A 12,424-nucleotide genomic window follows, 5' to 3' on the forward strand; every position below is an offset into this window, starting at 1 on the left:
TTTTTTCTCTTGGACTCCATTGGAATTAAAGACCTCAACAGTATATTGACCTGAATCATTCCTCCGCATGTTTGTGATCTTGAGTGTCCTGTTCTCGATTATAAACTGTAGTCTGTTGTTAAATTCCTTGTCTGTTGTTGTTATTTTTTCTTTCTTCAGACTGAACACAGTTATGTTCCCCTTGGGAAGTACCTTCAAAAACTTCATTTCACAGCCACTAGCATTAGTCATCACTTGGATATACACAGTTCCTTCAGTCAGAGGAGTGCACGGGCATGTGTTCTTGGTGAGATTACATGTGGTCTCACCAACTGGAAAGAAAGCTGGAAAAAATGCATTCAAAAGATTGTGAGCTTAAATTATTCACACTTCAAATGCACATTTTTGGCATCATTTTGAGGACAATCTTACCATGAGTTCCTGATACTACTAGAAAAAGGATTAGAAACTGCTCCATGATCCTTATTCATCCACGCTGTGGTTTGAATCTTGAAAAATAAATTTAAAAAAATGCACTTTAAAAATGAAATGACATTAACAGGAGGTTTCTTCCTGTTAAAAGGGAGTTTTTCCTTCCCACTGTTGCCAAAGTGCTTGCTCATAGGGGGTCATATGATTGTTGGGTTTTTCTCTGTATCTATGAAGCGCCTTGAGGCGACTTATGTTGTGATTTGGCGCTATATAAATAAAATTGAATTGAATTGAATTGAATTATGAGCAAATCTGGTTATAAATCTGCTGGGACCTTTAGTTCACACTGAAACAGTAAATGGGTGATGATGTAGACACAGTATTTTTGTAAAAAGAATAAAATAAGCTAAACTGTCTTACTTCTCCTTCTCATTTTCCTCTCCCTGTTTTAATTGTACTTGCAAACCTGAGTCTAGACAACACTGTCTCACTAAAGCGAAACTTTTAAAGGGTGATTATCATACAATATCTCTTGTTTACGATGGTCTTGAGTTTTCTTCCTAGAAAGCACAGGCAACAATTCACAAATAGTGTAGAAGTGTCCTGGGGGGAGAGCGCTGTTGCTTAGCAGTCTTTACAGGCTGTGAGGGAGAGATGCCTTTTTGAGTGCTTAGGTTTGCATGAAAGGAAGGGAAATAAGCAATATAGAAAGAAAAAAAGAGATGCAAAGCATTGCAACAGCATGAAACTGTGAAGCAGTATTGTTTAACTTTTGGAATGGCCGGCTGATTCACCAGCAAACCCTCTTCGTGTTTTTACAGACGAATCACTGAGGTGATCACTTTAAAGTAGCTTTGAGTTGGTTTTCAACTTTTGTTCTCAGCTTTGTGTTTATGTATAAAACACAGGATATCGAAATGTATTCAGTAACTGTTCTGTCACACTGACTGCAAGTTATAAATAAGTAAACACAGCTCACCTTAAGAGTCTCCTATAGCATCACCTACACTCCAAACATAGCTTCTATGCTTCTTCTTTACTATTCAGCCTCTGTGGACTCAGCAGGCAACTTTCAGATAAGCTCCTTTATTTTACCAAGATGCAAATAGGCCCAATTTAGAATGACCATGTTTCCTGTAAGTGATTGGCTTCAAATAAACTGTACTCAGTTTTCATTGGTTTCCATTGCTTGGTGTTACTGATCAGATTCAGATAAGAATGCATAAACTCACACGAGGCAGGATGTAACTACAATAGAACTGTAGAGAGAGAAGTTGTGTATCAATTTAGTGACACTTAAACTCCCAAAACCAGTCATGTCATTTTATACTCCAACTAATAATGCAGTTTCACTGAGACTGTAATATTTTCTTTTAAATAGATATAACCCAAAAAAAAAGAAGTTTACAAACAAATTGATGCCAGTTTAACACAGACATGACAGGCATTATAATGTATAATTAAGCTATAAATATTTTATTTGATACATCTGAGCTTAATTGCTCAAAACACATTTACAGACATTAATGATTGTTGTACTGCTCAGTGTGTTGAGGTTAGATGTTAGGTTTTAACATAAAAGAAAAGATTGTCATTGTAACCACAACAGTAAGGGTCACTACACACACGACAAGCTCAGATGCAGCTTTTACCACGAAGAGCCTCTGTATGTTTCTTCTTGCTTATATTCTGACCCTTCACCATAGTATACTTTCACACTCTATCTGTAGTTTAGAACGATCTTCACATTGAGAAGGAACATGCAACAACTTAAGTAGTATGACAGTAAACACACTGACTTGCGCAATCTCACAGCTGTATATCAAAATGTCAGAGGATCCAGTCAGTTCTCCCTTGAGAGAATGAACATCTTCAGCTACAACTACAACTCGATCTTGTAGCACTTTGGCTTAATAGTAAAAATACGTTTTCATGTGTCCTGACAACAAAAAGAACAACTCTTGATTTTCTAGTCATGTCATAAATTCTATTGATAGTGATTAATGTTGAGTAAAATAATGTTTTTGAGATTTTTAGTTTGTGAAATTGCTGATTTAATGTTTATAATTCACAACCTTATGAAATGGCAAAGGAAACTCTTCACACCTTCTTAGCAGAAAGGAGAAATATACATGCAAAGTGATCAAATACATACATTCACACTGTGGTGTTATTTCACACTTGTCTAACACCCATGCCTTTGCTTTGTAACTTTTCTGTTGCAGAGCTCAACTCACTCGCTCTCTTCTGGTTCAATTCCTTCACCCAACAGTGGTTGTCTATGGTTTGAAGACATATTATGCTTTGAATTTCAGTCTTACATAGCTTTTCTTCTGTAGGTATCATTTATTTCAACTACTGGCACGTTATTAACAAAGAGTTTTACTGAGTACAGACATTATGTATAAACAACAGTAACCCCTTGGTAAACCAGTAGAGGGAGACCTCACACCTCTGCATACTGATGATAGGTTTTTGTTCAATGAAACAGCCCACAGTTGAAATGTCAGCAAAGCTTAACAGGATAAGTACAAAGACAGTTAACTGAACAGGAAATAAAATGCTGTCAAAGATTTCACATCATTACTGCTTGAAATATTGATAGAAACAGGCCAAAAATAACCACAAATAATATTTTTGTTAGCAGATAATTAATAAATTCATATTTTATCAGTAGTATTCTGTCAGGAAAAGCAAAGCAATTTAAAGCTACTTTGATATCAGAAAGCACTGCCATAAAGCACCTCGCCCGTCAGTTAATAAGTGCATCTATCCTTGACATTACTGCCACCTTGTGGCTACAGTCATCTGTCAAAGCTGTGCTTATTTCATCTCATAGCAAAGTGTAGCACAATCTGGTTCCTGTGAATGATAACTGGAGCTGGGCAAACTGAGAGGTCAGTAACGTGTTCCTGGTCGTTTGCGCATGTACTTTGTAGATAAACTTTTGGTCTGTAAACTGATGGTAGATCTGCTAGAAGCTTGCCACACAGGCATAATATGATTATTATTATTATTATTATTATTATTATTATTATTATTATTATTATTATTATTGTTATTATTATTATTATTGATTTAAATTAAGCAATTATCCATCAATTATTTAATTTAATTTAAAAAACAAAAACTGTAATGGTCCTTGTATCTCTTACCCAGCGTTTAAAGTTGGTTTTGGACTAATGATTCTTTCTGTTAATTTATGACTTAAGTGTTACTTCTTTATAGTTTAGTATTTTTCTAGTGTGTACTTTTAATATTCATTCTGTTTATCCCCACACATGTGTGTGTCTGTTAGTCCCTGTTTAATTTTCCTTCTTCTTCTTCTTCTTCTTCTTCTGTCGGTTTTAACGGCAGCTTGCATCCAAAGATGTTGCACTACTGCCATCTCCTGGCTTTTACTCTCACTTCACTTAAAAATCATTGGAGCCTCTTCTTAAAAAACAAAAAAAACACAAAAAACAAAAAATTTTCCATTCCACCATTCATCTCAAACCTCAGCACTCTCCTTTGACTTACATACTTCCTGCAATTAATAAACACATGTTCAACCGTCTCCATAGCATTACACCAATCCCATAACTCAGTCGGATGTTTCCCAATCCTAAAAAGAATACCATTTAGAAAGCAATGACCTGTTCGTATTCTACTTGTGATTATCTCCTCCTGCCTATTTAATCGCATTTAACTTCTACTGTGTTTTGTACACTATATAAATGTGACCCTTTAACTTGATTATCCCATGCCATTTTTCAGGAAATTCTTACTTTGTGTCCAAACTATGCTTTTCCCTTCAGATTTCGACAATGGTGTCTGTCCTGTTTAATTTTGATAGTCTCCTGTTTTTTTGTGTTCATTTTGCTTCCCCGTTCTCGTCAGTCAGATTAGTGTCAGCTGTGTTCCCACCTGTAGCCTTTTCCCTCGTTATCTTCTTTATGTATATGTTGTCTGCATTAGACTTTGTTGTGTCCTCCCTCACGGTTGTAAATGGCCTGCATTTGTATAGCGCTTTTCTAGTCCCTAAGGACTAGTCACTTTCCTCAGACACTGTAGCCACGTTCGCCTTTTCCCTCGTTCAACCATTTCTTTGGCAATGCACTCGAACACAGCCCGGTTACGATACGACCCTTCAAATTTAGCATGAAAAGAATTGTCTCCCTATATGGTAATCAAGTCCAAAACCTTAGTTTCTGTCCATTGACTCCCTCCGTCTCCAGTTTCCGCCGCCATGCTTTCTCGTTTGTCTTTGCTGATAATTGGTGTCTGTCTTGTGTTAGTGACGTAAAAGATGGATTGAATGATCATGACCATGAACATGACCATCCAAACAGCAGTCGCTTTCTAAAACATCAGATATCTATCGGGCTCAGTACCACATGCAAAAGTGACCTAGGTGGGATTTGAAAATATCGGATTTGTGCTGTCCACACTGTCATACCATGATCGTATATGGGTCGCATAGGGTCAAGAAAGTCGGATTTAATGCGCTTTCGCCTGCAGTGTGAACGTAGCCTAAGTCTTGTGTCCAACCTCTGCCACCCACACAGCCACCATGACAAAAAAATACTAACATATGTGCTTAATGTCTTTTTGGAATATATTTCAAGTAGACAGATGAAATGCAATTGCAAAATGCCTTGTACATGGGTTCAGGAGCGGATGATCTTTCTCTGATTTTCCACTTCGATTATATTTTGCTGGATTGTTGTTCTTGAATAATAAAAACACAAAAAACATATTGACATATACTAAAAATATACTAAGCTGTCAATAAAATGAGGCCCCCCCACTAATGCTTATTTACAAGCCTATGAGGACACATGAGAAATGTACAACAGGTGAAAAGTGACACTATGTGTTGGAGTGAGAACTCAATGCAATCATCAAAACAGAGTTATCTGGATATTCCATCCTTTGTGGGACAGCAGAGCCCTCCAATATTGTTTTTTTCTTCCAAGCAAAATAGAGCGAAATTCCACTTAATGATATAATTACCACAGCGACTTTCAAACCAAACATGAACCAGGAAGCACCTGTGCAGAAAAACAAAATGTTTATGACAAGTTAGAGCGGTGAAAGAAGAGTCATTGTAGAATTTTGCTTATATACCATACTTTATAAGACAAAGGGAAAAAAAACATGAATTAATCCCCTTCATCAGAGTTAATCTTCCCTCTTTAATAATACCTTGGGTCATTATTGATGGCAGTTTAATCAAAGAGGATTATTTGACACTATGTTATTCTCCTTACCCACTGCAGTTTGTGTGGCCATGGAAGGGTCTCCTGTTGGTTCGGGACAAAGGGTATTGCTGGACTTATGCACCCACCCTGACATCTGTGTCCCATTAAATAATGAGCAGCTGATGAAAACAAAGCCTATGAGCAGATAAAGAGATAACTTAAAAAAAAAATTACACTAAGAATCAGCTTTTATCAGTATTGTTCTCACTCACCACAGGTAGATATCCTCTCTTCTTTGAAGTCATTACTGACATTGTTCCTCACTGAGCAGACCAGATTTCCCGAGACGTGCTGTTTCAAAGTGATGATGTTTGTCTTATTACTTCCAGAAAGGAGCTCAGCATCTGTCAGTGTGCGTCCATCCAGAGTCCAGCTGTACTGAGGACTGTCCCCTCCCTCAGAGGAGCAGGACACCCTCATCTCTCCCTGGGACAGACACTCAGAGACCAGCAGGACAGAGGACACAGGAGCTGAGAGAAACACACACAGATGAGTTTAGATTTTAAATCAGAATCTCTGTTATTTTCTATAGTCTCTAAAAAGAAACAAGGAAATAACAAAATACATATATTTGATATTTTGTGATATATTATTTAGTTTGCCAACAGAACAGAAAAAATACCTTGAATAAACAACTGTAAAATACGCTCGTCTGATTTTCTTCCATCTGAATCAAAGGCTTGAAGAGTATAATTATCACTGTCACTCCTGTTTGATACTATACAGAGTTGGAAAGTATTTGTACTTTGTTATTGTACTAAAGTAGAATTCTCAGGTATCTGTGCTTTACTTGAATAGTTTTTAAATTTTTTTGTTCTACTTCTTACATTTTCAACACAGGCTTTTTACTATTGGTTTAATATATTTGAGAGGAGTTATTATTTCTCATCAGTACATGCGTTCAAGCATCAAACCGATTTGTGCCTAAGCAGTAACGCATGGAATACAATCCTGTTTGTGTGTTAATCACCAGGGGATGTCGCATAAAAAGAGATCAAAGAGGAAAAACTTTGTGCCATAGTCAAGGATTCAAGTGGCAGAGGAAGAAGAGAGGTTAGATATAAAGTCAAGGACTGCTCAGTGGTATTTACCCAATTTCGCTGTGCAAGAAACTGCACAATGACAATAAAAAGCTCTAAGTCTAAAAAAGCTCTAAGTGTATTTGATCAACTGGAAATTAGACGTTTACATGCAAGTCCTCATGTTTTTAAATCAGATTTATTAGGTCGTTGTATTATAATGATGATTTAAGTTCAAGTTTATACAGCTTTAGTCTTGTGTTCTTGTTTAGCGAGGCTCCTCTTGTGTCTTTGTCACACCCCTGTGTCGCTTGTGTGAGCCTGTGGTCTTATCTGTCTCTTTGTTTCTTCCCCCGTTCTACTCCAGGTTTCTGTGTCACGTGTTTGTGTACTTCCTCTTTCATTTTGACAGTTTTTCGTCCCGAGATCAGTGCATTTGGTTTTGCTTCCCATGTGTTTCTTCTTCCCTAATCACCCTCATGTATATATTACATCCATTTTCAGTGCGTTTGCTTATCCTTCCTTGTGTCTTTGTGTTTCCTTGGTTATTCCAAGCTGTTTTGATGTATTCCCTGTGTTTTAGGTTTTTTGTTTGTTTAGTTCTAGCTTCACAAGTTAAAGTTTTGAATGTTCTTCAAGGAGTTGGTGTTACTTTCTTACTTTGAGTACATTTCAAAGCTAGTACTTTTTAAAACCATTTTAAATGTAGCAGGTTCCCAGTGTTTTTCTACAAGTCAGAACAAGTTTTTACATTTCATCTGTGAACTACATTTTAATGGTTTAATAGAGGTTGTTCAGTTGTTTTCCCAAAGGAAGGTGACTGTGCAAATGCAAGCTCTTTTAATATATTACTTATCTATGAATTTACTATTTATTAACCGATTTACTATAAAGCATTACCTACTTGTGACATTACCAATAAGTTGGATGTGTCACATGGCCCTCTTCCTATTGAAAAAACAAAAGTTGTATCCAAGATGGCCGACTTCTAAATGGCCCCCATGGTCACTACCCATCTTGAGGAGTTTGCCCCTCACATATACTTTTGCCCCTCACATATACTAATGTGCCACAGACAGGACTTTAATATCACCAACCATTCCCATTTTATTACAGTGTATCCATATAAATGGACCACCCTGTAGATTAAACCTCAGCACACCACCATAGCTGGTAGTGTCAGACATCTATCAAAAAGACACCCTGAAAACACATGATACTTATATAGTTCTGTTTAACTTTTTAACAATTTCATAAATATACAATAAAGAGTAAGTTGCATAACTTGCCTTCAACTTTTCCATTGTCTTTAACATCCAGCGTGAAATGAATGTTTTTCTCTTGGACTCCATCTGAATTAAAGACCTCAATGCTGTATTGACCTGAATCATTCCTCTTCACGTTTGTGATCTTGAATGTCCCGTTCTTGATTATAAACGTGAGTCTGTTGCTAAATTCCTTGTCTATCATTATTTTTTCTTTCTTTATATTGAACATAGTTATGTTCCCCCTCGGAAGCACCTTCAAACACTTCATTTCATGGCCACTAGCATCAGTCATCACTTGGATATACACAGTTCCTTCAAGAATAGGAGAGCATGGACATGTGTTCGTCCTGAGGTCACATGTAGTCTCATCACCTGGAATGAGAGCTGGAGAAGACGCATTCAAATGAACGTGAGCTAAAGTTATTCACACTTCAAATGGAAATGATTGGCTCCATTCCTGGCAAATTTTCTACTATAATACTTCTTCTTCACTGCTTAAAGTACTAATTTAGTGCAGCTAACACTAATCAATGACAACGTTTAACAGTCCAATGTCCCTTTAAAGTTAAAGATTAAATTATGAGTATGGATACCATGTGTGGTGAAAATAACTGGAAATACCAATAGAAAGACAAATACTATATCACAAAATTTTCCATTCATTCTCTTCAAGAATTTGAAAACATTGAGCAGCATGAAACATTTGCATCTGTTTTTGTAGTTTTTTTCCTCAGATCTTCTGTCATTTGTTGGACAAGTGATGTGTACGGTTTTGCAGTTTTAGTGCAACATGATGCTTATATTTCTGATTAACTTTATAATAACTTCAAAATATATAACTTGCCTTCAACGTTGCCATTGTCCTCAACATCCAGGGTGAAATGAATATTTTTCTCTTGAACTCCATTTGAATTAAAGACCTCAACACTGTATCGACCTGAATCATTCCTCTTCAGGTTTGTGATCTTGAGTGTCCCGTTCTTGATTATAAACTGTAGTCTGTTGTTAAATTTCTTGTCTGTTGTTATTTTTTCTTTCTTTATACTGAACACAGTTATGTTTCCCTTGGGAAGCACCTTCAAACACTTCATTTCACTGCCACTAGCATCCGTCATCACTTGGATATACACAGTTCCTTCAAGAATAGGAGAGCATGGGCATGTGTTCTTCCTGAGGTCACAAGTAGTCTCATCAACTGCAACGAGAGCTGGAAAAAAGGCATTCAAAAGAACATGAGCTTAAATTATTCACACTTCAAATGGAAATGATTGGCTCCATTCCTGGCAAATTTTCTACTATAATACTTCTTCTTCACTGCCTAAAGTACTATTTAGTGCAGCTAACACTAATCAATGACCACGTTTAACATGTCCATGTCCCTTTAAAGTTAAAGATTAAATATGAGTATGGATACCATGTGTGGTGAAAATAACTGGAAATCACCAATAGATAGACAAATACTATATTGCAAAATTTTCCATTCATTCTCTTCAAGATTTGGAAACATCAAGCAGCATGCATCTGTCTTTGTAGTTTTTTCAGTAGATCTTCTATCATTTGTTGCACAAGTGATGGGTACTGTTTTGCAGTTTTACTGCAGCATGATGCTGTCAGGGTCCCTGTTTCTATCCGGTCGGTTAGATGTGTTTTTGTTTAGATTTTTTGCTCCTGCTCTCTCTCTCTCCTTCCCTCACTGTCCCTCCTTCCTCCTACTGCCTGGGGAGAGCTCACCTGTGGGCTCCCTCCCTTGGCCCACGCACCTGTTCGTAATCTCACACCTGTGGCTCATCACTCGACAATGTTCCAGTAACTATATAAGATGGCAGCTCTGTGTTTCTCGTCACTGGACCGTTGCCAACTCTTGTCAGTGTTAACCCCGGCCTTGTTTATTCTCGTATCTCTAGAGATCTTCCCGTAGTAATCTTCTCGTATCTTTGTGAATAGATTTCCCTGGACCTGTCCATGTGTTACCTGTGTGACTGAGTGTGTGAGAATTGGAGCCAGCTTTGTGTTTCTCGTGCATTCGTGGAGAGTGAAGAGGAGCATGTGGCGTGGAGCGTGGATGGAGTGTGGACCTAGGAGCGTGGACCTAGGAGCGTGTGTTGGTGCAAGTGTCTTTCCCTGTTCGTGTGGATTCCCGGAATCCGTCTTTTCCCTCACTTTGTAAATAGCTCAACTGGTGTTTCTGTAAATAAACACTCTTTATTTTTCACGACCCAGAGCCTGCGCTTGAGTCCCTTCAGTCCCGTTGTGACAGATGCTTATATTTCTGATTAACTTTATAATAACTTCAAAATATATAACTTGCCTTCAACTTTTCCATTGTCTTTAACATCCAGGGTGAAATGAATATTTTTCTCTTGAACGCCATCTGAATTAAAGACCTCAATGCTGTATTGACCTGAATCATTCCTCCTCATGTTTGTGATCTTGAGTGTCCCGTTCTTGATTATAAACTGTAGTCTGTTGTTAAATTCCTTGTCTATCATTATTTTTTCTTTCTTCAGATTGAACATAGTTATGTTCACACTGGGAAGCACTTTCAAACACTTCATTTCACGGCCACTAGCATTAGTCATCACTTGGATATACACAGTTCCTTCAAGAATAGGAGAGCATGGACCTGTGTTCATCCTGAGGTCACAAGTAGTCTCATCAACTTGAACGAGAGCTGGAAAAAAAGCATGAAAAAACACAAGTTTAAATTATTAATCCTAAAAATGTATATGTTTGTCATCTTTATGAGGAAAACCTTACCGAGTGTTCCTCCTGCTAATAGAACAATGATAAGAAACTGCTCCATGCTCTTCATTTATTGACTGGAAAATTATGAACAAATCCAGATATAAATCTGCAACAAACCTAAGCCCAAACTGACAGGAAAAAGTAAATCGGTGACAACACATGATGTTTTTACTAAAACAGAAAAGAAACTATCACTTCTACTTGCCAGCACACAGAATAATGATACAGGCTGCTGTAGCAAACCGAAAGAAATATGTACCACATGTGAACAAATCATTTTCCTCCACTATTTCAATAACTAAGTTTAAACAACACTGAATTGGTCTTCACATAATGTATACTTTTGAAAACGACACACAAAAGCTAAAATCACAGGTTCATTCATAAGTATTCCAAAAGTTCTTGTGAGGAGAGCTATACTGCTTAGTAAGCTTCATGGGTGTGCTGAAGAGACATTTTTATTCAGAAAGGATGGGACAATAATATTTCACTCAATACCTAGCCTGTATTAATTCATTAGCGCTTCATCAGTGTTACATAAACAATATATAAAGAATAAAATGTAGACAACCAGGTAAAAAGCAGCTTGTTAAAAGGATGCAAATCTTTGCCCCAACATGAATCTGTGAAGCAATGCTGTCCAGATAATATTAAAACACAGATATCCATCAAAGCACACTGTAAAAATATTATTTTGATAAAAGGAAATTAAAATGTATATTTTAAGCTTTACATCACTTGAAATGTGCTAATAGAATAGGATAGGCATGTAATAACACAAAACATTGAGTTAAATGTCAGACAGTCTGTATGAATGTAGTGTAATTAAATACTCCAGACTCTGTACAGTTACACACAGTAAACATAAAACGTGATGGTGAACGTCAACAAAAGAAGGATGCATATAACTTACTTACATTTGAATGGATGACCAAGCTAAGGCAGTAATACACATGCAACCACTTAACTGGAACTGAGAAAAACTCATTCGTGAGAAAAAAAACAACCTACATGGGTACTTCCCGTATTACAGAGCAAGGATGGGATCTTCTATTCTGAAAGCGGTAATAAAAGTTACAATTATACAACTATGTCTATGCACATGTCAGTCACAATACTTGTGTACAGCTGGGCATCTCATCAGTTTTTACCCTGGGACAATCTGGCAAAAATACCAGTTTTTTACAAATAATCAGGCCAAAATATATTAGGCATAGAAATTACGGGTTTGACGTTTTAGCGGAGGAGATGATTAGACCAGAACATACGACAACGCTGCACACACGACACACACACACCCACACCACACACACCACAAGCACACACACCAACAGGAAGGTACCAGCATCACACGCACACACACACACACACACACACACACACACACACACACATATATATATCATTAATGAATGATGAAGTATGTAATGTGACATTATAATCACAGATGAATCAAAACTGCATATTCCCTTCTGCGATTTCAACTTGTTATCCTTGTCAAGTAAACATATTTTGATTTGGTGAAATAATCCTTGCCAGTTGATAATAAACACACTAGTTTCCACATACTCACAGCTATAGCTTATAAAATGGAACCAGCCAATATTTTTGAACTTATAATGTTCATTTTGGTAACACATTATAAGCAGTATTTTATTCAAGCAGATCCAAAATAATAATAATGAAAACATCACTAGAGCCGGTCAGATTTTCTCTTTGGGAGACCAAACATTTACCT

At 37.0% G+C, this 12,424-nt stretch overlaps 1 protein-coding gene across 5 annotated transcripts; it reads right to left on the reverse strand.

Annotated features, from left to right (window-relative positions):
• Positions 1 to 5,094: 5,094 nt before the first annotated feature.
• Positions 5,095 to 11,666, reverse strand: LOC121812101 (pregnancy-specific glycoprotein 22-like). 5 transcript variants are annotated; one of them, XM_042213285.1, is made up of 8 exons: positions 11,604 to 11,666; positions 10,699 to 10,760; positions 10,250 to 10,612; positions 8,786 to 9,148; positions 7,963 to 8,325; positions 5,867 to 6,124; positions 5,664 to 5,773; positions 5,095 to 5,444 (listed from the first exon to the last, which is right to left on the reverse strand). In XM_042213285.1, exons 2-8 carry the CDS (start codon positions 10,751 to 10,753, stop codon positions 5,418 to 5,420), a joined length of 1,539 nt encoding a protein of 512 aa, XP_042069219.1. In that variant the 5' UTR covers positions 10,754 to 10,760; positions 11,604 to 11,666; the 3' UTR covers positions 5,095 to 5,417. The 5 variants fall into 5 exon arrangements, with proteins under 5 accessions (XP_042069219.1, XP_042069210.1, XP_042069221.1 ...); XM_042213276.1 differs by having other exon boundaries at positions 5,664 to 5,789; XM_042213287.1 differs by lacking the exon at positions 10,250 to 10,612 and having other exon boundaries at positions 5,664 to 5,789; positions 11,604 to 11,656.
• Positions 11,667 to 12,424: the final 758 nt, after the last annotated feature.

This window comes from Haplochromis burtoni, unplaced genomic scaffold (genome assembly GCF_018398535.1).
Source record: "Haplochromis burtoni strain Fernald_Lab_line unplaced genomic scaffold, NCSU_Asbu1 Contig_10, whole genome shotgun sequence".
NCBI lineage: Eukaryota > Metazoa > Chordata > Actinopteri > Cichliformes > Cichlidae > Haplochromis > Haplochromis burtoni.

Bases quoted from the DNA above. Each gene is read 5' to 3' on its own strand.
- LOC121812101 (XM_042213276.1), bottom strand. From the start codon at position 10,753: ATGAAGAGCATGGAGCAGTTTCTTATCATTGTTCTATTAGCAGGAGGA. The intron at 9,149-10,249 runs GCAAGTTATATA...CCTTTTTTCCAG, and splicing joins AGACAATGGAAAAGTTGAAG to CTCTCGTTGCAGTTGATGAG. The intron at 5,790-5,866 runs GTGAGTGAGAAC...ATCTGCTCATAG, and splicing joins AGAGAGGATATCTACCTGTG to GCTTTGTTTTCATCAGCTGC.